The 25,643-nt window shown below is 59.2% G+C and overlaps 1 protein-coding gene across 1 annotated transcript in view; it reads right to left on the bottom strand.

The window, feature by feature from the left end:
* Positions 1-2,861: 2,861 nt before the first annotated feature.
* Positions 2,862-25,643, bottom strand: part of LOC148134002 (matrix metalloproteinase-25-like) — an 84,799-nt gene continuing 62,017 nt past the window's right edge. The window contains exons 4-5 of the mRNA XM_087985705.1: positions 4,928-5,202; positions 2,862-3,046 (exon numbers count right to left, since the gene is read on the bottom strand). Coding sequence (XP_087841831.1) covers positions 2,862-3,046; positions 4,928-5,202 — 460 coding nt within the window. The remainder of the gene's footprint in view (positions 3,047-4,927; positions 5,203-25,643) is intronic.

Genomic DNA, 25,643 nt, shown 5'->3' with positions numbered 1-25,643 from the left:
GGGGGAGATGGTCGGGTCATGGGGGGATGTGAGGGAGATGGGGGTCACGGGGGGAGTGGTGGAGAATGGGGTCACGGGGGAGTGGGGGAGATGGGGGTCACGGGGGAGAGTGGGGGAGATGGGGGTCACGGGGGGAGTGGGGGAGATGGGGAGTCACGGATGGGGATGGGGGTCACGGGGGGAGTGGTGGAGATGGGAGTCACGGGGGGAGTGGTGGAGATGGGGGTCACGGGGGAGTGGGGGAGATGGGGGTCACGGGGGGGAGTGGTGGGACACGGGGGAGATGGGGGTCACGGGGGGAGTGGTGGAGATGGGGGTCACGGGGGTAGTGGGGGAGATGGCGGTCACGGGGGGAGTGGGGGACACGGGGGAGTGGGGGAGATGGGGGTCACGTGGGGGAGATGGGGGTCACGATGGGGGTCACGGGGGGAGTGGGGGAGATGGGGGTCACGGGGGGAGTGGGGAGATGGGGGTCACGGGGGGAGTGGGGAGATGGGGGTCACGGGAGGGAGTGGGGGAGATGGGGGTCATGGGGGTTGGGGACATGGGGGTTGGGGACATGGGGGTCACAGGGGGAGTGGGGGTCACGGGGGAGTGGTGGAGATGGAGGTCACGGGGGGAGTGGTGGAGATGGGGTCACGGGGGGAGTGGGGGAGATGGGGGTCACGGGGGGAGTGGGGGAGATGGGGGTCATGGGGGTTGGGGGACATGGGGGTTGGGGACATGGGGGTCACAGGGGGAGTGGGGGTCACGGGGGAGTGGTGGAGATGGAGGTCACGGGGGAGTGGTGGAGATGGGGTCACGGGGGGAGTGGGGGAGATGGGGTCACGGGGGGAGTGGGGGAGATGGGGGTCACGGGGGAGTGGGGGAGATGGGGGTCACGGGGAGTGGGGGAGATGGGGGTCACGGGGGGAGTGGGGAGATGGGGTCACGGGGGAGTGGTGGAGATGGGAGTCACGGGGGGAGTGGGGGGAGATGGGGGTCACGGGGGTAGTGGGGGAGATGGGGGTCACGGGGGGGAGTGGGGGACACGGGGGAGTGGGGGAGATGGGGGTCACGGGGGGAGTGGGGGAGATGGGGGTCACGGGGGGAGTGGGGGAGATGGGGGTCACGGGGGGAGTGGTGGAGATGGGAGTCACGAGGGGAGTGGTGGAGATGGGAGGTCACGGGGGAGTGGGGGAGATGGGGGTCACGGGGAGAGTGGGGGAGAGATGGGGGTCACGGGGGGAGTGGTGGAGATGGGAGTCACGGGGGGAGTGGGGGAGATGGGGGTCACGGGGGAGATGGGGGTCACTGGGGTAGTGGGGGAGATGGGGGGTCACGGGGGGGAGTGGGGGACACGGGGGAGATGGGGGGTCACGGGGGGAGTGGTGGAGATGGGGGTCACGGGGGTAGTGGGGGGAGATGGGGGGTCACGGGGGGAGTGGGGGACACGGGGGAGATGGGGGTCACGGGGGAGTGGTGGAGATGGGGGTCACGGGGGTAGTGGGGGAGATGGGGGTCACGGGGGGAGTGGGGGACACGGGGGAGTGGGGGAGATGGGGGTCACGGGGGGAGTGGGGGAGATGGGGGTCACGGGGGGGAGTGGTGGAGATGGGAGTCACGAGGGGAGTGGGGGAGATGGGGGTCACGGGGGGAGTGGTGGAGATGGGGGTCACGGGGAGGAGTGGTGGAGATGGGGGTCACGGGGGAAGTGGGGGAGATGGTCACGGGGGGAGTGGGGGAGATGGGGGTCACGGGGGGAGTGGGGGAGATGGGGGTCACGGGGGGAGTGGTGGAGATGGGAGTCACGAGGGGAGTGGGGGAGATGGGGGTCACGGGGGGAGTGGTGGAGATGGGGTCACGGGGGGAGTGGGGGAGATGGGGGTCACGGGGAAGTGGGGGAGATGGGGGTCACGGGGGGAGTGGGGGAGATGGGGTCACAGGGGGAGTGGGGGAGATGGGGGTCACAGGGGGAGTGGGGGAGATGGGGGTCACGGGGGAGTGGGGGAGATGGGGGTCACGGGGGAGTGGGGGAGATGGGGGTCACGGGGGGAGTGGGGGAGATGGGTGTCACGGGGGGAGTGGGGGAGATGGGGGTCACGGGGGGAGTGGGGGAGATGGGAGTCACGAGGGGAGTGGGGGAGATGGGGGTCACGGGGGGAGTGGTGGAGATGGGGGTCACGGGGGGAAGTGGGGGAGATGGTCACGGGGGGGAGTGGGGGGAGATGGGGGTCACGGGGGGAGTGGGGGAGATGGGGGTCACGGGGGGATTGGGGGAGATGGGTGTCACGGGGGGAGTGGGGGAGATGGGGACACGGGGGGAGTGGGGGAGATGGGAGTCACGGGGGGAGATGGGGGTCACGGGGGGGAGTGGGGGAGATGGGGGTCACGGGGGGAGTGGGGGAGATGGGGGTCACGGGGGGAGTGGGGGAGATGGGAGTCACGGGGGGAGTGGGGGAGATGGGAGTCACGGGGGGAGTGGGGGAGATGGGGAGTCACGGGGGGATTGGGGAGGAGATGGGAGTCACGGGGGGATTGGGGGAGATGGGAGTCACGGGGGGAGTGGGGGAGATGGAGTCACGGGGGATTGGGGGAGATGGGAGTCACGGGGGGGAGTGGGGGTTGGGGAGATGGGGGTCACGGGGGGAGTGGGGGAGATGGGGGTCACCGGGGGGAGTGGGGGAGATGGGAGTCACGGGGGTAGTGGGGGAGATGGGGGTCACGGGGGTTGGGGGAGATGGGGGTCATGGGGGGAGTAGGGGAGGTGGGGGAGATGGGGGTCACGGGGGGTTGGGGGTGGGGGGGTGTAGTCGGTCCCGGGGTGTGTGTGTGGGGGGGGGGGGGAGGTTGGGGATTGGGTAACGCCGTTGCCTGTGCTGTCACTCACCATAGAGATGCTGGACCCCGCGCACGTCATCCAGGGGGAGGCGATAGTGTTGAGCATCTCCAACAGGTCCTTGGTAATAGGGCCTCATGATGGACTCCCCCGCGGAGGAATGGGAGAGCCCGATGGCATGGCCAAACTCATGGACAGCAACCGCAAAGAGGTCAGTGCCACTGCTCCCTGGGGGGGGGGGGTGATACAACAACAACTCAACCCATCGCCTTCATACACACACACACACACACACACCCCATGTAGAGGAAGCCTTACTGCCTCTCTCCCTCAACCCCAGGCAGGACCAATCCTTGGAGTGTTTGATGGGGGGACAGTGTAGAGAGAGCTTTACTCTGTATCTAACCCCATGCTGCCCCTGTCCCTGGGGGGTGTTTTGACGGGGGGGACAGTGTAGAGGGAGCTTTACTCTGTATCTAACCCCGTGCTGCCCCTGTCCCTGGGAGTGTTTGATGGGGGGGGACAGTGTAGAGGGAGCTTTACTCTGTATCTAACCCCATGCTGCCCCTGTCCCTGGGGGTGTTTGACGGGGGGACAGTGTAGAGGGAGCTTTACTCTGTATCTAACCCCGTGCTGTCCCTGTCCCTGGGATGGGGGGACAGTGTAGAGGGAGCTTTACTCTGTATCTAACCCCGTGCTGTCCCTGTCCCTGGGAGTGTTTGATGGGGGACAGTGTAGAGGGAGCTTTACTCTGTATCTAACCCCCTGCAGTCCCTGTCCCTGGGAGTGTTTGGTGGGGAGACAGTGTAGAGGAAGCCTTACCCATCCCGACAGGGGAGAGTGTAGAAGGAGTCTTCCCCACTCTGGTAGGCCCAGTGTTGAGAAAGCCTTCCCCACCCCAGTGGGCCTGGTGTAAAGGAAGCCTTACCCATCGCGGTAGGGGCAGTATACAGGAAGCCTTACCCACACTAGTAGGCACAGTGTAGAGGGAGCCTTACCCACCCCGTGTAGAGGGAGCCTTACCCACTCTAGTAGGCCCAGTGTAGAGGCAGCCATACCCACCCCGTGTAGAGGGAGCCTTACCCACCCCTGTCAGGGACAGTGTAGAGGGAGCCTTACCCACTCTAGTAGGCCCAGTGTAGAGGCAGCCATACCCACCCCGTGTAGAGGGAGCCTTACCCCACCCCGTGTAGAGGGAGCCTTACCCACCCCTGTCAGGGACAGTGTAGAGGGAGCCTTACCCACTCCAGTAGGCCCAGTGTAGAGGCAGCCGTACCCACCCCGTGTAGAGGGAGCCTTACCGACCCCCGTGTAGAGGGGAGCCGTACCCACCCCGTGTAGAGGGAGCCGTACCCACCCCGTGTAGAGGCAGCCGTACCCACCCCGTGTAGAGGGAGCCGTACCCACCCCGTGTAGAGGGAGCCGTACCCACCCCGTGTAGAGGGAGCCGTACCCACCCCGTGTAGAGGCAGCCGTACCCACCCCGTGTAGAGGCAGCCGTACCCACCCCGTGTAGAGGGAGCCGTACCCACCCCGTGTAGAGGGAGCCGTACCCACCCCGTGTACAGGGAGCCGTACCCACCCCGTGTAGAGGGAGCCGTACCCACCCCGTGTAGAGGCAGCCGTACCCACCCCGTGTAGAGGGAGCCGTACCCACCCCGTGTACAGGGAGCTGTACCCACCCCGTGTAGAGGGAGCCTTACTCACCCCGTGTAGAGAGAGCCGTACCCACCCCGTGTAGAGAGAGCCGTACCCACCCCGTGTAGAGGGAGCCGTACCCACCCCGTGTAGAGGGAGCCGTACCCACCCCGTGTAGAGGGAGCCTTACTCACCCCGTGTAGAGGGAGCCGTACCCACCCCGTGTAGAGGGAGCCGTACCCACCCCGTGTAGAGGGGAGCCGTACCCACCCAGTGTAGAGGGAGCCTTACCCACCCCGTGTAGAGGGAGCCTTACCCACCCCGTGTAGAGGGAGCCGTACCCACCCAGTGTAGAGGGAGCCGTACCCACCCCGTGTAGAGGAAGCCTTACCCACCCCGTGTAGAGGAAGCCGTACCCACCCCGTGTAGAGGGGAGCCGTACCCACCCCGTGTAGAGGGAGCCTTACCCACCTCTGTAGGCCCAGGCCTCGTCGTCGTCGAAGTGGGTGTCCCCGGAGATGGGGTGCTCTCCGGGGAAGTAGGCGTGAGCCAGGGTGCCACCCAGCCCATCGAAGGGATAGCCGTCGTCATGGTTACCGCGGGTGAACTCGATGTTAATGTCCGCCTCTCCCTCGGTCTGCTGGAAGTGCAGAGGGGAGACATCACTCCAGACGCTGAGGGCCCTCGCCAGGAGGGGGCCCACGTGCCCCTGGTCCAGGGTAAACTGCCGCGGGAGGTTCCTCATCCTGAGGGAGGGGGCAAAAGACAGAGAGTGAGGGACGGAGGGAGGGAGGGAGGGGGTAAAACACGGGGAGGGGGAGGGAGGGAGGGGGTAAAACACAGGGAGGGGGAGGGAGGGGGTAAAACATGGGGAGGGGGAGGGAGGGAGGGGGTAAAACACGGGGAGGGGAGGGGGTAAAACACAGAGGGGGGAGGGAGGGGGTAAAGCACAGAGGGAGGGGGGTAAAACACAGAGGGAGGGGGTAAAACACAGAGGGAGGGAGGGGGGTAAAACACAGAGGGAGGGAGGGGGTAAAACACAGAGGGAGGGGGTAAAACACAGAGGGAGGGAGGGGGTAAAACACAGAGGGAGGGGGTAAAACACGGGGAGGGGGAGGGGGTAAAACACAGAGGGAGGGGGTAAAACACAGAGGGAGGGAGGGGGTAAAACACAGAGGGAGGGAGAGGGGTAAAACACAGAGGGAGGGAGGGGGTAAAACACAGAGGGAGTTGGGGGGGAGGGGGGTAAAACACAGGGAGGGGGGTAAAGCATAGAGAGTGGGAGGGAGGGGGTAAAACACGGAGGGGAGGGAGGGAGTAAACACAGAGTGAGGGTGGGAGGGGGTAAAACACAGAGGGAGAGGGAGGGAGGGGGTAAAACACGGAGGGAGAGGGAGCGAGGGGGTAAAACACGGAGGGAGAGGGAGGGAGGGGGTAAAACACAGAGGGAGGGAGGGGGGTAAAACACAGAGGGAGGGGGTAAAACACGGGGAGGGGGAGGGGGTAAAACACAGAGGGGAGGGAGGGAGGGAGGGAGTAAACACAGAGTGAGGGTGGGAGGGGGTAAAACACAGAGGGAGGGGGGTAAAACACAGAGGGAGGGAGGGGGTAAAACACAGAGGGAGGGGGTAAAACACGGGGAGGGGAGGGGGTAGAACACAGAGGGGGAGGGAGGGAGGGAGGGAGTAAACACACAGTGAGGGAGGGAGGGGGTAAAACAGTGAGAGTGAGGGGGGGGGAGGGGTAAAACACAGAGGGAGTGGGGGGGAGGGGGTAAAACACAGGGAGGGGGGGTAAAGCATAGAGAGTCGGAGGGAGGGGGTAAAAACACGGAGGGAGGGAGGGAGTAAACACAGAGTGAGGGTGGGAGGGGGGTAAAACACAGAGGAGAGGGAGGGAGGGGGTAAAACACGGAGGGAGAGGGAGCGAGGGGGTAAAACACGGAGGAGAGGGAGGGAGGGGGTAAAAACACGGAGGGAGGGGGTAAAACAAAGAGGGATGGAGGGGGTAAAACACAGAGGGAGGGGGTAAAACACAGAGGGATGGAGGGGGTAAAACACAGAGGGAGGGGGGTAAAACACAGAGGGATGGAGGGGGTAAAACACAGAGGGAGGGAGGGGGTAAAACACAGAGGGATAGAGGGGGTAAAACACAGAGAAGGAGGGGGTAAAACACAGAGAAGGAGGGGGTAAAACACAGGGAGGGGGTAAAACACAGAGGGATAGAGGGGGTAAAACACAGAGAAGGAGGGGGTAAAACATAGAGGGATGGAGGGGGTAAAACACAGGGAGGGGGTAAAACACAGAGGGAGGGGGGTAAAACACAGAGGGAGGGGGGTAAAACACAGAGGGATGGAGGGGGTAAAACACAGAGGGAGGGGGTAAAACACATGGAGGAGGGAGGGGGTAAAACAGGGAGGGATGGAGGGGGTAAAACACAGGGAGGGGGTAAAACACAGAGGGAGGGGGTAAAACAGGGAGGGATGGAGGGGGTAAAACACAGAGGGGGGGTAAAACACGGGGGAGGGGGTAAAACACAGAGGGATGGAGGGGGTAAAACACAGAGGGAGGGGGTAAAACACAGGGGGAGGGGGTAAACACAGAGGGATGGAGGGGGTAAAACAGGGAGGGAGGGAGGGGGTAAAACACAGAGGGGGAGGGAGGGAGGGGGTAAAACACAGAGGGGGAGGGTGGGGGTAAACACAGGGGGAGGGAGGGGGTAAAACACAGAGGGAGGGAGGGAGTAAACACAGAGTGAGGGAGGGAGGGGGTAAAACACAGAGGGGGTAAAACACAGAGGGAGGGAGGGGGTAAAACACAGAGAGGGGGAGGGTGGGGGTAAACACAGAGGGGGAGGGAGGGGGTAAAACACAGCGGGGAGGGAGGGGGTAAAACACAGCGGGGGAGGGAGGGAGTAAACACAGTGAGGGAGGGAGGGGGTAAAACACAGAGGGAGGGAGGGGGTAAAACACGGGGGGAGGGAGGGGGAGGGGGTAAAACACAGGGATGGGAGTAAAGCATAGAGAGTGGGAGGGAGGGGGTAAAACACGGAGGGAGGGAGGGAGTAAACACAGAGTGAGGGTGGGAGGGGGTAAAACACAGGGAGGGAGGGAGGGGGTAAAACACAGAGGGAGGGATGGGGTAAAACACAGAGGGAGGGAGGGGGTAAAACACAGGGAGGGAGGGAGGGGGTAAAACACAGAGAGGGAGGGGGCAACACACAAGGAGGGAGGGGGTAAAACACAGGGAGGGAGGGAGGGGGTAAAACAGAGGGAGGGAGGGCGTAAAACAGGGAGGGGGTAAAACACAGAGGGAGGGAGGGGGTAAAACACAGGGAGGGAGGGAGGGGGTAAAACACAGAGGGAGGGAGGGGGTAAAACACAGAGAGGGAGGGGGTAAAACACAGGGAGGGAGGGAGGGGGTAAAACACAGAGGGAGGGAGGGGGTAAAACACAGGGAGGGAGGGGGTAAAACACAGGGAGGGAGGGAGGGGGTAAAACACAGAGGGAGGGAGGGGGTAAAACACAGAGGGAGGGAGGGGGTAAAACACAGAGAGGGAGGGGGCAAAACACAAGGAGGGAGGGGGTAAAACAGAGAGGGAGGGGGTAAAACACAGGGAGTGAGGTGGGGGTAAAACACAGGGAGGGAAGGGGTAAAACAGGGAGGGAGGGAGGGGGTAAAACAGGGAGGGAGGGGGTAAAACACAGAGGGAGGGAGGGGGTAAAACACAGAGAGGGAAGGGGTAAAACACAGAGAGGGAAGGGGTAAAACAGGGAGGGATGGAGGGGGTAAAACACAGAGAGGGAGGGGGTAAAACACAGAGAGGGGAGTGAGGGAGGGGGTAAAACACAGAGAGGGGGAGGGAGGGAGGGGGTAAAACACAGAGAGGGGGAGGGAGGGAGGGGGTAAAACACGGAGGGAGGGGGTAAAACACAGAGGGAGGGGGTAAAACACAGAGAGGGGAGTGAGGGAGGGGGTAAAACACAGGGGGAGGGAGGGAGGGGGTGAAACACAGAGAGGGAGGGGGTGAAACACAGGGAGGGAGGGGGTAAAACACAGAGAGGGAGGGGTAAAACACAGAGAGGGAGGGGGTAAAACACAGAGGGAGGGGGTAAAACACAGAGGGAGGGAGGGGGTAAAACACAGAGAGGGAGGGGTAAAACACAGAGAGGGAGGGGGTAAAACACAGAGGGAGGGGGTAAAACACAGAGGGAGGGAGGGGGTAAAACAGGGAGGGAGGGGGTAAAACAGGGAGGGAGGGAGTAAAACAGGGAGGGAGGGAGGGGGTAAAACAGGGTGGGAGGGAGGGGGTAAAACACAGAGAGGGGGTAAAACACAGGGAGGGTGTAAAACACAGAGGGAGGGGGTAAAACAGGGAGGGAGGGAGGGGGTAAAACAGGGAGGGAGGGGGTAAAACAGGGAGGGAGGGGGTAAAACACAGAGAGGGAGGGGGTAAAACACAGAGAGGGAGGGGGTAAAACACAGGGATGGGGTAAAACACAGAGGGGGAGGGAGTGAGGGGGTAAAACACAGAGGGGGAGGGTGGGGGTAAACACAGGGGGAGGGAGGGGGTAAAACACGGAGGGAGGGAGTAAACACAGAGTGAGGGAGGGAGGGGGTAAAACACGGAGGGGGTAAAACACAGAGGGAGGGAGTGGGTAAAACACAGGGGGAGGGAGGGAGTAAACACAGAGTGAGGGTGGGAGGGGGTAAAACACAGGGAGGGAGGGAGGGGGTAAAACACAGAGAGGGAGGGGGCAAAACACAAGGAGGGAGGGGGTAAAACACAGGGAGGGGGTAAAACAGAGGGAGGGAGGGGGTAAAACACAGGGAGGGAGGGAGGGGGTAAAACAGAGGGAGGGAGGGGGTAAAACACAGGGAGGGAGGGAGGGGGTAAAACAGAGGGAGGGAGGGGGTAAAACACAGAGGGAGGGAGGGGGTAAAACAGGGAGGGAGGGAGGGGGTAAAACACAGAGGGAGGGAGGGGGTAAAACACAGAGAGGGAGGGGGCAAAACACAAGGAGGGAGGGGGTAAAACAGAGGGAGGGGGTAAAACACAGGGAGGGAGGGAGGGGGTAAAACACAGGGAGGGAAGGGGCAAAACACAAGGAGGGAGGGAGGGGGTAAAACACAGAGAGGGAGAGGGTAAAACACAGAGAGGGAGGGGGTAAAACACAGAGAGGGGAGTGAGGGAGGGGGTAAAACACAGAGAGGGGGAGGGAGGGAGGGGGTAAAACACAGAGAGGGGGAGGGAGGGAGGGGGTAAAACACGGAGGGAGGGAGGGGGTAAAACACAGAGGGAGGGGGTAAAATACAGAGAGGGGAGTGAGGGAGGGGGTAAAACACAGGGAGGGTGGGGGTAAAACACAGAGGGGAGTGAGGGAGGGGGTAAAACACAGAGGGAGGGAGGGGGTAAAACACGGGGAGGGGAGTGAGGGAGGGGGTAAAACACAGAGAGGGGAGTGAGGGAGGGGGTAAAACACAGGGAGGGAGGGGGTAAAACACAGAGAGGGAGGGGGTAAAACACGGGGAGGGGGATGGAGGGGGTAAAACACGGGGAGGGAGGGAGGGGGTAAAACACAGAGAGGGAGGGGGTAAAACACGGGGAGGGAGGGAGGGGGTAAAACACGGAGGGAGGGGGTAAAACACGGAGGGAGGGGGTAAAACACAGAGAAGGAGGGGGTAAAACACAGAGGGAGGGAGGGGGTAAAACACAGAGGGAGGGGGTAAAACACAGAGCGAGAGGGTAAAACACAGAGGGATGGAGGGGGTAAAACACAGAAGGAGGGGGTAAAACAGGGAGGGATGGAGGGGGTAAAACACAGAGGGAGGGGGTAAAACACAGAGGGATGGAGGGGGTAAAACACAGAGGGAGAGGGTAAAACACAGAGGGATGGAGGGGGTAAAACACAGAGGGAGGGGGTAAAACACAGAGGGATGGAGGGGGTAAAACACAGAGGGAGAGGGTAAAACACAGAGGGATGGAGGGGGTAAAACACAGAGGGAGGGAGGGGGTAAAACACAGAGGGAGGGAGGGGGTAAAACACAGAGGGAGAGGGTAAAACACAGAGGGATGGAGGTGGTAAAACACAGAGGGAGAGGGTAAAACACAGAGGGATGGAGGGGGTAAAACACAGAGGGAGAGGGTAAAACACAGAGGGATGGAGGGGGTAAAACACAGAGGGAGGGAGGGGGTAAAACACAGAGGGAGAGGGTAAAACACAGAGGGATGGAGGGGGTAAAACACAGAGGGATGGAGGGGGTAAAACACAGAGGGAGAGGGTAAAACACAGAGGGATGGAGGGGGTAAAACACAGAGGGAGAGGGTAAAACACAGAGGGATGGAGGGGGTAAAACACAGAGGGATGGAGGGGGTAAAACACAGAGGGATGGAGGGGGTAAAACACAGAGGGATGGAGGGGGTAAAACACAGAGGGAGGGGGTAAAACACAGGGAGAGGGAGGGGTTAAAACAGGGAGGGATGGAGGGGGTAAAACACAGAGGGAGGGGGTAAAACACAGGGAGGGGGTAAAACACAGAGGGATGGAGGGGGTAAAACACAGAGGGAGGGGGTAAAACACAGAGGGAGGGGGTAAAACACAGAGGGAGGGGGTAAAACAGGGAGGGATGGAGGGGGTAAAACACAGAGGGAGGGTGTAAAACACAGGGGGAGGGGGTAAAACACAGAGAGGGGAGTGAGGGAGGGGGTAAAACACAGAGGGAGGGAGGGGGTAAAACACAGGGAGGGGGTAAAACACAGAGAGGGGAGTGAGGGAGGGGGTAAAACACAGAGGGAGGGAGGGGGTAAAACACGGGGAGGGTGGGGGTAAAACACGGGGAGGGAGGGAGGGGGTAAAACACGGAGGGAGGGGGTAAAACACGGAGGGAGGGGGTAAAACACAGAGGGATGGAGGGGGTAAAACACAGGGAGGGGGTAAAACACAGAGGGAGGGGGTAAAACACAGAGGGATGGAGGGGGTAAAACACAGGGAGGGGGTAAAACACAGGGAGAGGGAGGGGGTAAAACAGGGAGGGAGGGGGTAAAACACAGAGGGAGGGGGTAAAACACAGAGGGATGGAGGGGGTAAAACACAGAGGGAGGGGGTAAAACACAGAGGGAGGGGGTAAAACAGGGAGGGATGGAGGGGGTAAAACACAGAGGGAGGGGGTAAAACACAGGGGGAGGGGGTAAAACACAGGGAGGGAGGGGGTAAAACACAGGGAGGGAGGGAGGGGGTAAAACACAGAGAAGGAGGGGGTAAAACAGGGACGGATGGAGGGGGTAAAACACAGAGGGAGGAGGTAAAACACAGAGGGATGGAGGGGGTAAAACACAGAGGGATGGAGGGGGTAAAAAACAGAGGGAGGGGGTAAAACACAGAGGGAGGGGGTAAAACACAGAGGGAGGGAGGGGGTAAAACACAGAGGGAGGGTGTAAAACACAGAGGGAGGGGGTAAAACAGGGAGGGAGGGAGGGGGTAAAACACAGAGGGATGGAGGGGGTAAAACACAGAGGGATGGAGGGAGTAAAACACGGAGGGAGGGGGTAAAACACAGGGAGGGATGGAGGGGGTAAAACACAGAGGGAGGGGGTAAAACACAGAGGGAGGGAGGGGGTAAAACACAGAGGGAGGGAGGGGGTAAAACACAGAGGGATGGAGGGAGTAAAACACGGGGGAGGGAGGGAGGGGGTAAAACACAGGGAGGGAGGGAGGGGGTAAAACACAGAGGGAGGGATGGGGTAAAACACAGAGGGAGGGAGGGGGTAAAACACAGGGAGGGAGGGAGGGGGTAAAACACAGAGAGGGAGGGGGCAACACACAAGGAGGGAGGGGGTAAAACACGGAGGGAGGGAGGGGGTAAAACAGAGGGAGGGAGGGCGTAAAACACAGAGGGAGGGAGGGGGTAAAACAGGGAGGGAGGGAGGGGGGTAATACACAGAGGGAGGGAGGGGGTAAAACACAGGGAGGGAGGGAGGGGGTAAAACACAGAGGGAGGGAGGGGGTAAAACACAGGGAGGGAGGGAGGGGGTAAAACACAGAGGGAGGGAGGGGGTAAAACACAGAGGGAGGGAGGGGGCAAAACACAAGGAGGGAGGGGGTAAAACAGAGAGGGAGGGGGTAAAACACAGGGAGTGAGGGAGGGGGTAAAACACAGGGAGGGAAGGGGTAAAACAGGGAGGGAGGGAGGGGGTAAAACAGGGAGGGAGGGGGTAAAACACAGAGGGAGGGAGGGGGTAAAACACAGAGAGGGAAGGGGTAAAACACAGAGAGGGAGGGGGTAAAACACAGAGAGGGGAGTGAGGGAGGGGGTAAAACACAGAGAGGGGGAGGGAGGGAGGGGGTAAAACACAGAGAGGGGGAGGGAGGGAGGGGGTAAAACACGGAGGGAGGGGGTAAAACACAGAGGGAGGGGGTAAAACACAGAGAGGGGAGTGAGGGAGGGGGTAAAACACAGGGGGAGGGAGGGAGGGGGTGAAACACAGAGAGGGAGGGGGTGAAACACAGAGGGAGGGAGGGGGTAAAACAGGGAGGGAGGGGGTAAAACACAGAGGGAGGGAGGGGGTAAAACACAGAGGGAGGGAGGGGGTAAAACACAGAGAGGGAGGGGTAAAACACAGAGGGAGGGGGTAAAACACAGAGGGAGGGGGTAAAACACAGAGGGAGGGAGGGGGTAAAACAGGGAGGGAGGGGGTAAAACAGGGAGGGAGGGAGTAAAACAGGGAGGGAGGGAGGGGGTAAAACAGGGTGGGAGGGAGGGGGTAAAACACAGGGAGGGTGTAAAACACAGAGGGAGGGGGTAAAACAGGGAGGGAGGGAGGGGGTAAAACACAGAGGGAGGGGGTAAAACAGGGAGGGAGGGGGTAAAACACAGAGAGGGAGGGGGTAAAACACAGGGATGGGGTAAAACACAGAGGGGGAGGGAGGGAGGGGGTAAAACACAGAGGGGGAGGGTGGGGGTAAACACAGGGGGAGGGAGGGGGTAAAACACGGAGGGAGGGAGTAAACACAGAGTGAGGGAGGGAGGGGGTAAAACACGGAGGGGGTAAAACACAGAGGGAGGGAGTGGGTAAAACACAGGGGGAGGGAGGGAGTAAACACAGAGTGAGGGTGGGAGGGGGTAAAACACAGGGAGGGAGGGGGTAAAACACAGAGGGAGGGATGGGGGTAAAACACAGAGGGAGGGTGGGGGTAAAACACAGGGAGGGAGGGAGGGGGTAAAACACAGAGAGGGAGGGGGCAAAACACAAGGAGGGAAGGGGTAAAACACAGGGAGGGGGTAAAACACAAGGAGGGAGGGGGTAAAACACAGGGAGGGGGTAAAACAGAGGGAGGGAGGGGGTAAAACACAGGGAGGGAGGGAGGGGGTAAAACAGAGGGAGGGAGGGGGTAAAACACAGAGGGAGGGAGGGGGTAAAACACAGAGGGAGGGAGGGGGTAAAACACAGAGAGGGAGGGGGCAAAACACAAGGAGGGAGGGGGTAAAACAGAGAGGGAGGGGGTAAAACACAGGGAGGGAGGGAGGGGGTAAAACACAGGGAGGGAAGGGGCAAAACACAAGGAGGGAGGGAGGGGGTAAAACACAGAGAGGGAGAGGGTAAAACACAGAGAGGGAGGGGGTAAAACACAGAGAGGGGAGTGAGGGAGGGGGTAAAACACAGAGAGGGGGAGGGAGGGAGGGGGTAAAACACGGAGGGAGGGACGGGGTAAAACACAGAGGGAGGGGGTAAAATACAGAGAGGGGAGTGAGGGAGGGGGTAAAACACAGGGAGGGTGGGGGTAAAACACAGAGGGGAGTGAGGGAGGGGGTAAAACACAGAGGGAGGGAGGGGGTGAAACACGGGGAGGGGAGTGAGGGAGGGGGTAAAACACAGAGGGAGGGGGTAAAATACAGAGAGGGGAGTGAGGGAGGGGGTAAAACACGGGGAGGGAGGGGGTAAAACACAGGGGGAGGGAGGGAGGGGGTGAAACACAGAGGGAGGGGGTAAAACACGGGGAGGGGGATGGAGGGGGTAGAACACGGGGAGGGAGGGAGGGGGTAAAACACAGAGAGGGAGGGGGTAAAACACGGAGGGAGGGGGTAAAACACGGAGGGAGGGGGTAAAACACAGAGAAGGAGGGGGTAAAACACAGAGGGAGGGAGGGGGTAAAACACAGAGGGAGGGGGTAAAACACAGAGCGAGAGGGTAAAACACAGAGGGATGGAGGGGGTAAAACACAGAAGGAGGGGGTAAAACATAGAGGGATGGAGGGGGTAAAACACAGAGGGAGGGGGTAAAACACAGAGGGATGGAGGGGGTAAAACACAGAGGGAGAGGGTAAAACACAGAGGGATGGAGGGGGTAAAACACAGAGGGAGGGAGGGGGTAAAACACAGAGGGAGAGGGTAAAACACAGAGGGATGGAGGTGGTAAAACACAGAGGGAGAGGGTAAAACACAGAGGGATGGAGGGGGTAAAACACAACAGAGGGAGAGGGTAAAACACAGAGGGATGGAGGGGGTAAAACACAGAGGGAGAGGGTAAAACACAGAGGGATGGAGGGGGTAAAACACAGAGGGAGGGAGGGGGTAAAACACAGAGGGAGAGGGTAAAACACAGAGGGATGGAGGGGGTAAAACACAGAGGGATGGAGGGGGTAAAACACAGAGGGATGGAGGGGGTAAAACACAGAGGGAGAGGGTAAAACACAGAGGGATGGAGGGGATAAAACACAGAGGGATGGAGGGGGTAAAACACAGAGGGATGGAGGGGGTAAAACACAGAGGGATGGAGGGGGTAAAACACAGAGGGAGGGGGTAAAACACAGGGAGAGGGAGGGGTTAAAACAGGGAGGGATGGAGGGGGTAAAACACAGAGGGAGGGGGTAAAACACAGGGAGGGGGTAAAACACAGAGGGATGGAGGGGGTAAAACACAGAGGGAGGGGGTAAAACACAGAGGGAGGGGGTAAAACAGGGAGGGATGGAGGGGGTAAAACACAGAGGGAGGGTGTAAAACACAGGGGGAGGGGGTAAAACACAGAGAGGGGAGTGAGGGAGGGGGTAAAACACAGAGGGAGGGAGGGGGTAAAACACAGGGAGGGGGTAAAACACAGAGAGGGGAGTGAGGGAGGGGGTAAAACACAGAGGGAGGGAGGGGGTAAAACACGGGGAGGGTGGGGGTAAAACACGGGGAGGGAGGGAGGGGGTAAAACACGGAGGGAGGGGGTAAAACACAGAGGGATGGAGGGGGTAAAACACAGGGAGGGGGTAAAACACAGAGGGAGGGGGTAAAACACAGAGGGATGGAGGGGGTAAAACACAGGGAGGGGGTAAAACACAGGGAGAGGGAGGGGGTAAAACAGGGAGGGAGGGGGTAAAACACAGAGGGAGGGGGTAAAACACAGAGGGATGGAGGGGGTAAAACACAGAGGGAGGGGGTAAAACACAGAGGGAGGGGGTAAAACAGGGAGGGATGGAGGGGGTAAAACACAGAGGGAGGGGGTAAAACACAGGGGGAGGGGGTAAAACACAGGGAGGGAGGGGGTAAAACACAGGGAGGGAGGGAGGGGGTAAAACACAGAGAAGGAGGGGGTAAAACAGGGACGGATGGAGGGGGTAAAACACAGAGGGAGGGGGTAAAACACAGAGGGATGGAGGGGGTAAAACACAGAGGGATGGAGGGGGTAAAAAACAGAGGGAGGGGGTAAAACACAGAGGGAGGGGGTAAAACACAGAGGGAGGGAGGGGGTAAAACACAGAGGGAGGGTGTAAAACACAGAGGGAGGGGGTAAAACAGGGAGGGAGGGAGGGGGTAAAACACAGAGGGATGGAGGGGGTAAAACACAGAGGGATGGAGGGAGTAAAACACGGAGGGAGGGGGTAAAACACAGGGAGGGATGGAGGGGGTAAAACACAGAGGGAGGGGGTAAAACACAGAGGGAGGGAGGGGGTAAAACACAGAGGGAGGGAGGGGGTAAAACACAGAGGGATGGAGGGAGTAAAACACGGGGGAGGGAGGGGGTAAAACACAGGGAGGGAGGGAGGGGGTAAAACACAGGGAGGGAGGGAGGGGGTAAAACACAGAGGGAGGGAGGGGGTAAAACAGGGAGGGAGGGAGGGGGTAAAACACAGAGGGAGGGAGGGGGTAAAACACAGAGGGAGGGGGTAAAACACAGAGGGAGGGAGGGGGTAAAACAGGGAGGGAGGGGGTAATACAGGGAGGGAGGGAGGGGGTAAAACACAGAGGGATGGAGGGGGTAAAACACAGAGGGAGGGGGTAAAACACAGGGAGAGGGAGGGGGTAAAACAGGGAGGGATGGAGGGGGTAAAACACAGAGGGAGGGGGTAAAACACAGAGGGAGGGGGTAAAACACAGAGGGATGGAGGGGGTAAAACACAGAGGGAGGGGGTAAAACACAGGGGGAGGGGGTAAAACACAGAGGGATGGAGGGGGTAAAACACAGAGGGAGGGGGTAAAACACAGAGGGATGGAGGGGGTAAAACACAGAGGGAGGGAGGGGGTAAAACACAGGGAGGGAGGGGGTAAAACACAGAGAAGGAGGGGGTAAAACACAGAGGGAGGGGGTAAAACACAGAGGGATGGAGGGAGTAAAACACAGAGGGATGGAGGGGGTAAAACACAGAGGGAGGGAGGGGGTAAAACACAGAGGGAGGGGGTAAAACACAGAGGGAGGGAGGGGGTAAAACAGGGAGGGAGGGAGGGGGTAAAACACAGAGGGAGGAAGGGGGTAAAACACAGAGGGAGGGAGGGGGTAAAACACAGAGGGATGGAGGGGGTAAAACACAGAGGGAGGGAGGGGGTAAAACACAGAGGGAGGGGGTAAAACACAGAGGGAGGGAGGGGGTAAAACAGGGAGGGAGGGAGGGGGTAAAACACAGAGGGAGGAAGGGGGTAAAACACAGAGGGAGGGAGGGGATAAAACACAGAGGGAGGGGGTAAAACAGGGAGGGAGGGGGTAATACAGGGAGGGAGGGAGGGGGTAAAACACGGAGGGATGGAGGAGGTAAAACACAGAGGGATGGAGGGGGTAAAACACAGAGGGAGGGGGTAAAACACAGGGAGGGAGGGGGTAAAACACAGGGATGGGGTAAAACACAGAGAGGGGGAGGGAGGGGGTAAAACACAGAGGGGGAGGGTGGGGGTAAACACAGGGGGAGGGAGGGGGTAAAACACAGAGGGAGGGAGGGAGTAAACACAGAGTGAGGGAGGGAGGGGGTAAAACACGGAGGGGGTAAAACACAGAGGGAGGGAGGGGGTAAAACACAGAGAGGGGGAGGGTGGGGGTAAACACAGAGGGGGAGGGAGGGGGTAAAACACAGCGGGGGCGGGAGGGAGTAAACACAGTGAGGGAGGGAGGGGGTAAAACACAGAGAGAGGGAGGGAGGGGGTAAAACACGGGGGGAGGGAGGGGGAGGGGGTAAAACACAGGGAGGGGGGTAAAGCATAGAGAGTGGGAGGGAGGGGGTAAAACACGGAGGGAGGGAGGGAGTAAACACAGAGTGAGGGTGGGAGGGGGTAAAACACAGGGAGGGAGGGAGGGGGTAAAACACAGAGGGAGGGATGGGGTAAAACACAGAGGGAGGGAGGGGGTAAAACACGGAGGGAGGGAGGGGGTAAAACACAGAGAGGGAGGGGGCAAAACACAAGGAGGGAGGGGGTAAAACAGAGAGGGAGGGGGTAAAACACAGGGAGGGAAGGGGTAAAACACAGGGAGGGAAGGGGTAAAACAGGGAGGGAGGGAGGGGGTAAAACACAGGGAGAGGGAGGGGGTAAAACAGGGAGGGATGGAGGGGGTAAAACACAGAGGGAGGGGGTAAAACACAGAGAGGGAGGGGGTAAAACACGGGGAGGGAGGGAGGGGGTAAAACACGGAGGGAGGGGGTAAAACACGGAGGGAGGGGGTAAAACACAGAGAAGGAGGGGGTAAAACACAGAGGGATGGAGGGGGTAAAACACAGAGGGAGGGGGTAAAACACAGAGGGAGGGAGGGGGTAAAACACAGAAGGAGGGGGTAAAACACAGAGGGATGGAGGGGGTAAAACACAGAGGGATGGAGGGGGTAAAACACAGAGGGAGGGGGTAAAACACAGAGGGAGGGAGGGGGTAAAACACAGAAGGAGGGGGTAAAACATAGAGGGATGGAGGGGGTAAACACAGAGGGAAGGGGTAAAACACAGAGGGATGGAGGGGGTAAAACACAGGGAGGGGGTAAAACACAGAGGGATGGAGGGGGTAAAACACAGAGGGAGGGGGTAAAACACAGAGGGAGGGGGTAAAACAAGGAGGGATGGAGGGGGTAAAACACAGAGGGAGGGTGTAAAACACAGGGGGAGGGGGTAAACACAGAGGGATGGAGGGGGTAAAACACAGAGGGAGGGGGTAAAACACAGAGGGATGGAGGGGGTAAAACACAGAGGGATGGAGGGAGTAAAACACAGAGGGAGGGAGGGGGTAAAACACAGAGGGAGGGAGGGGGTAAAACACAGAGGGGGAGGGAGGGGGTAAAACACAGCGGGGGAGGGAGGGAGTAAACACAGTGAGGGAGGGAGGGGGTAAAACACAGAGAGAGGGAGGGAGGGGGTAAAACACAGAGGGATGGAGGGGGTAAAACACAGAGGGAGGGAGGGGGTAAAACACAGGGGGAGGGAGGGGGTAAAACACAGAAGGAGGGAGGGGGTAAAACACAGAGGGATGGAGGGGGTAAAACACAGAGGGAGGGAGGGGGTAAAACACGGGGAGGGAGGGGGTAAAACACGGGGAGGGAGGGAGGGGGTAAAACACGGGGAGGGGGGAGGGGGTAAAACACAGAGAAGGAGGGGGTAAAACACGGAGGGAGGGGGTAAAACACAGAGGGAGGGAGGGGGTAAAACACAGAGGGAGGGGGTAAAACACGGGGAGGGGGTAAAACACAGAGGGAGGGAGGGGGTAAAACACAGAGGGAGGGGGTAAAACACAGAGGGATGGAGGGGGTAAAACACAGAGGGAGGGGGTAAAACACAGGGAGAGGGAGGGGGTAAAACAGGGAGGGAGTGGGTAAAACACAGAGGGAGGGGGTAAAACACAGAGGGATGGAGGGGGTAAAACACAGAGGGAGGGGGTAAAACACAGAGGGAGGGGGTAAAACACAGGGAGGGAGGGGGTAAAACACAGGGAGGGAGGGAGGGGGTAAAACACAGAGAAGGAGGGGGTAAAACACAGAGGGATAGAGGGGGTAAAACACAGAGGGAGGGAGGGGGTAAAACACAGAGGGAGGGAGGGGGTAAAACACAGAGGGATGGAGGGGGTAAAACACAGAGGGAGGGAGGGGGTAAAACACAGAGGGAGGGGGTAAAACACAGAGGGAGGGAGGGGGTAAACACAGAGGGATGGAGGGGGTAAAACACAGAGAGGGAGGGGGTAAAACACAGAGGGAGGGGGTAAAACACAGAGGGAGGGAGGGGGTAAAACACAGAGGGAGGGAGGGGGTAAAACACAGAGGGAGGGTGTAAAACACAGAGGGAGGGGGTAAAACAGGGAGGGAGGGAGGGGGTAAAACACAGAGGGATGGAGGGGGTAAAACACAGAGGGAGGGAGGGGGTAAAACACAGAGGGAGGGTGTAAAACACAGAGGGAGGGGGTAAAACAGGGAGGGAGGGAGGGGGTAAAACACAGAGGGATGGAGGGAGTAAAACACGGAGGGAGGGGGTAAAACACAGGGAGGGATGGAGGGGGTAAAACACAGAGGGAGGGGGTAAAACACAGAGGGAGGGAGGGGGTAAAACACAGAGGGAGGGAGGGGGTAAAACACAGAGGGATGGAGGGAGTAAAACACGGGGGAGGGAGGGAGGGGGTAAAACACAGGGAGGGAGGGAGGGGGTAAAACACAGAGAGGGAGGGGGTAAAACACAGAGGGAGGGGGTAAAACACAGAGGGAGGGAGGGGGTAAAACAGGGAGGGAGGGAGGGGGTAAAACACAGAGGGAGGGAGGGGGTAAAACACAGAGGGAGGGGGTAAAACACAGAGGGAGGGGGTAAAACACAGAGGGAGGGAGGGGGTAAAACAGGGAGGGAGGGGGTAATACAGGGAGGGAGGGAGGGGGTAAAACACAGAGGGATGGAGGGGGTAAAACACAGAGGGAGGGGGTAAAACACAGGGAGAGGGAGGGGGTAAAACAGGGAGGGATGGAGGGGGTAAAACACAGAGGGAGGGGGTAAAACACAGAGGGAGGGGGTAAAACACAGAGGGATGGAGGGGGTAAAACACAGGGAGGGGGTAAAACACAGGGGGAGGGGGTAAAACACAGAGGGATGGAGGGGGTAAAACACAGAGGGAGGGGGTAAAACACAGAGGGATGGAGGGGGTAAAACACAGAGGGAGGGAGGGGGTAAAACACAGGGAGGGAGGGGGTAAAACACAGAGAAGGAGGGGGTAAAACACAGAGGGAGGGGGTAAAACACAGAGGGATGGAGGGGGTAAAACACAGGGACGCTGTAAAACACAGAGGGATGGAGGGTGTAAAACACAGAGGGAGGGAGGGGGTAAAACACAGAGGGATGGAGGGAGTAAAACACAGAGGGATGGAGGGGGTAAAACACAGAGGGAGGGGGTAAAACACAGAGGGAGGGAGGGGGTAAAACAGGGAGGGAGGGAGGGGGTAAAACACAGAGGGAGGGAGGGGGTAAAACACAGAGGGAGGGGGTAAAACACAGAGGGAGGGAGGGGGTAAAACAGGGAGGGAGGGAGGGGGTAAAACACAGAGGGAGGGAGGGGGTAAAACACAGAGGGAGGGGGTAAAACAGGGAGGGAGGGGGTAATACAGGGAGGGAGGGAGGGGGTAAAACACGGAGGGATGGAGGAGGTAAAACACAGAGGGATGGAGGGGGTAAAACACAGAGGGAGGGGGTAAAACACAGGGAGGGAGGGGGTAAAACACAGGGATGGGGTAAAACACAGAGAGGGGGAGGGAGGGGGTAAAACACAGAGGGGGAGGGTGGGGGTAAACACAGGGGGAGGGAGGGGGTAAAACACAGAGGGAGGGAGGGAGTAAACACAGAGTGAGGGAGGGAGGGGGTAAAACACGGAGGGGGTAAAACACAGAGGGAGGGAGGGGGTAAAACACAGAGAGGGGGAGGGCGGGGGTAAACACAGAGGGGGAGGGAGGGGGTAAAACACAGCGGGGGCGGGAGGGAGTAAACACAGAGGGGGAGGGAGGGAGTAAACACAGTGAGGGAGGGAGGGGGTAAAACACAGAGAGAGGGAGGGAGGGGGTAAAACACGGGGGGAGGGAGGGGGAGGGGGTAAAACACAGGGAGGGGGGTAAAGCATAGAGAGTGGGAGGGAGGGGGTAAAACACGGAGGGAGGGAGGGAGTAAACACAGAGTGAGGGTGGGAGGGGGTAAAACACAGGGAGGGAGGGAGGGGGTAAAACACAGAGGGAGGGATGGGGTAAAACACAGAGGGAGGGAGGGGGTAAAACACAGAGAGGGAGGGGGCAAAACACAAGGAGGGAGGGGGTAAAACACAGGGAGGGAGGGGGTAAAACAGAGAGGGAGGGGGTAAAACACAGGGAGGGAAGGGGTAAAACAGGGGGAGGGAGGGAGGGGGTAAAACACGGAGGGAGGGGGTAAAACACAGAGGGAGGGGGTAAAACACGGAGGGAGGGGGTAAAACACAGAGAAGGAGGGGGTAAAACACAGAGGGATGGAGGGGGTAAAACACAGAGGGAGGGGGTAAAACACAGAGCGAGAGGGTAAAACAAGGAGGGATGGAGGGGGTAAAACACAGAGGGAGGGTGTAAAACACAGGGGGAGGGGGTAAACACAGAGGGATGGAGGGGGTAAAACACAGGGAGGGGGTAAAACACAGAGGGATGGAGGGGGTAAAACACAGAGGGAGGGAGGGGGTAAAACACAGGGAGAGGGAGGGGGTAAAACAGGGAGGGATGGAGGGGGTAAAACACAGAGGGAGGGGGTAAAACACAGAGGGATGGAGGGGGTAAAACACAGAGGGAGGGAGGGGGTAAAACACAGGGAGAGGGAGGGGGTAAAACAGGGAGGGATGGAGGGGGTAAAAAACAGAGGGAGGGGGTAAAACACAGAGGGAGGGGGTAAAACACAGAGGGAGGGGGTAAAACACAGGGGGAGGGGGTAAAACACAGAGGGAGGGGGTAAAACACAGAGGGATGGAGGGGGTAAAACACAGAGTGAGGGAGGGGGTAAAACACAGGGAGGGAGGGAGGGGGTAAAACACAGAGAAGGAGGGGGTAAAACACAGAGGGAGGGGGTAAAACACAGAGGGAGGGGGTAAAACACAGAGGGATGGAGGGGGTAAAACACAGAGGGAGGGGTAAAACACAGAGGGAGGGGGTAAAACACAGAGGGATGGAGGGGGTAAAACACAGAGGGAGGGAGGGGGTAAAACACAGGGAGGGAGGGAGGGGGTAAAACACAGAGAAGGAGGGGGTAAAACACAGAGGGATGGAGGGAGTAAAACACAGAGGGAGGGAGGGGGTAAAACACAGGGAGGGAGGGAGGGGGTAAAACACAGAGGGAGGGATGGGGTAAAACACAGAGGGAGGGAGGGAGTAAACACAGAGTGAGGGTGGGAGGGGGTAAAACACAGAGGGAGGGAGGGAGTAAACACAGAGTGAGGGTGGGAGGGGGTAAAACACAGGGAGGGAGGGAGGGGGTAAAACACAGAGGGAGGGATGGGGTAAAACACAGAGGGAGGGAGGGGGTAAAACACAGGGAGGGAGGGAGGGGGTAAAACACAGAGAGGGAGGGGGCAAAACACAAGGAGGGAGGGGGTAAAACAGAGAGGGAGGGGGTAAAACACAGGGAGGGAAGGGGTAAAATAGGGAGGGGGTAAAACACGGGGAGGGAGGGAGGGGGTAAAACACGGAGGGAGGGGGTAAAACACAGAGAAGGAGGGGGTAAAACACAGAGGGATGGGGTAAAACACAGAGCGAGAGGGTAAAACACAGAGGGATGGAGGGGGTAAAACACAGAAGGAGGGGGTAAAACATAGAGGGATGGAGGGGGTAAAACACAGAGGGAGGGGATAAAACACAGAGGGAGGGGGTAAAACACAGAGCGAGAGGGTAAAACACAGAGGGATGGAGGGGGTAAAACACAGAAGGAGGGGGTAAAACATAGAGGGATGGAGGGGGTAAAACACAGAGGGAGGGGATAAAACACAGAGGGATTGAGGGGGTAAAACACAGAGGGAGAGGGTAAAACACAGAGGGAGGGAGGGGGTAAAACACAGAGGGATGGAGGGGGTAAAACACAGAGGGAGGGGGTAAAACACAGGGAGAGGGAGGGGGTAAAACAGGGAGGGATGGAGGGGGTAAAACACAGAGGGAGGGGGTAAAACACAGAGAGGGAGGGGGTAAAACACGGAGGGAGGGGGTAAAACACGGAGGGAGGGGGTAAAACACAGAGAAGGAGGGGGTAAAACACAGAGGGATGGAGGGGGTAAAACACAGAGGGAGGGGGTAAAACACAGAGCGAGAGGGTTAAACACAGAGGGATGGAGGGGGTAAAACACAGAAGGAGGGGGTAAAACATAGAGGGATGGAGGGGGTAAACACAGAGGGAGGGGGTAAAACACAGAGGGATGGAGGGGGTAAAACACAGAGGGAGGGAGGGGGTAAAACACAGAGGGATGGAGGGGGTAAAACACAGAGGGATGGAGGGGGTAAAACACAGAGGGAGGGGGTAAAACACAGGGAGAGGGAGGGGGTAAAACAGGGAGGGATGGAGGGGGTAAAACACAGAGGGAGGGGGTAAAACACAGGGAGGGGGTAAAACACAGAGGGATGGAGGGGGTAAAACACAGAGGGAGGGGGTAAAACACAGAGGGAGGGGGTAAAACACAGAGGGAGGGGGTAAAACAGGGAGGGATGGAGGGGGTAAAACACAGAGGGAGGGTGTAAAACACAGGGGGAGGGGGTAAACACAGAGGGATGGAGGGGGTAAAACACAGGGGGAGGGGGTAAAACACAGAGGGATGGAGGGGGTAAACCACAGAGGGAGGGAGGGGGTAAAACACAGGGAGGGAGGGAGGGAGGGGGTAAAACACAGAGGGAGGGGGTAAAACACAGAGGGATGGAGGGAGTAAAACACAGAGGGAGGGAGGGGGTAAACACAGGGGGAGGGAGGGGGTAAAACAGGGAGGGAGGGGGTAAAACACAGGGAGAGGGAGGGGGTAAAACAGGGAGGGATGGAGGGGGTAAAACACAGAGGGAGGGGGTAAAACACAGAGAGGGAGGGGGTAAAACACGGGGAGGGAGGGAGGGGGTAAAACACGGAGGGAGGGGGTAAAACACGGAGGGAGGGGGTAAAACACAGAGAAGGAGGGGGTAAAACACAGAGGGATGGAGGGGGTAAAACACAGAAGGAGGGGGTAAAACATAGAGGGATGGAGGGGGTAAACACAGAGGGAGGGGGTAAAACACAGAGGGATGGAGGGGGTAAAACACAGAGGGAGAGGGTAAAACACAGAGGGATGGAGGGGGTAAAACACAGAGGGAGGGAGGGGGTAAAACACAGAGGGATGGAGGGGGGTAAAACACAGAGGGATGGAGGGGGTAAAACACAGAGGGAGGGGGTAAAACACAGGGAGAGGGAGGGGGTAAAACAGGGACGGATGGAGGGGGTAAAACACAGAGGGAGGGGGTAAAACACAGGGAGGGGGTAAACCACAGAGGGATGGAGGGGGTAAAACACAGAGGGACGGGGTAAAACACAGAGGGAGGGGGTAAAACACAGGGGGAGGGGGTAAACACAGAGGGATGGAGGGGGTAAAACACAGAGGGAGGGGGTAAAACACAGAGGGATGGAGGGGGTAAAACACAGAGGGAGGGAGGGGGTAAAACACAGAGGGAGGGAGGGGGTAAAACACAGAGGGATGGAGGGGGTAAACCACAGAGGGAGGGAGGGGGTAAAACGCAGAGGGAGGGAGGGGGTAAAACACAGGGAGGGAGGGAGGGAGGGAGGGGGTAAAACACAGAGGGAGGGGGTAAAACACAGAGGGATGGAGGGAGTAAAACACAGAGGGAGGGAGGGGGTAAAACACAGGGAGGGAGGGAGGGGGTAAAACACAGAGGGAGGGAGGGGGTAAAACACAGAGGGAGGGAGGGGGTAAAACGCAGAGGGAGGGAGGGGGTAAAACAGGGAGGGAGGGAGGGTGTAAAACACAGAGAA

The sequence above is a fragment of the Chiloscyllium plagiosum genome, unplaced genomic scaffold, assembly GCF_037043375.1.
Source record: "Chiloscyllium plagiosum isolate Xiang-an unplaced genomic scaffold, Cpla_swu_hap1 HiC_scaffold_132, whole genome shotgun sequence".
Classification (NCBI taxonomy): domain Eukaryota; kingdom Metazoa; phylum Chordata; class Chondrichthyes; order Orectolobiformes; family Hemiscylliidae; genus Chiloscyllium; species Chiloscyllium plagiosum.
The sequence above is the reverse complement of the archived record's forward strand: the minus strand, read 5'-3'. Positions and strand labels throughout refer to the sequence as shown.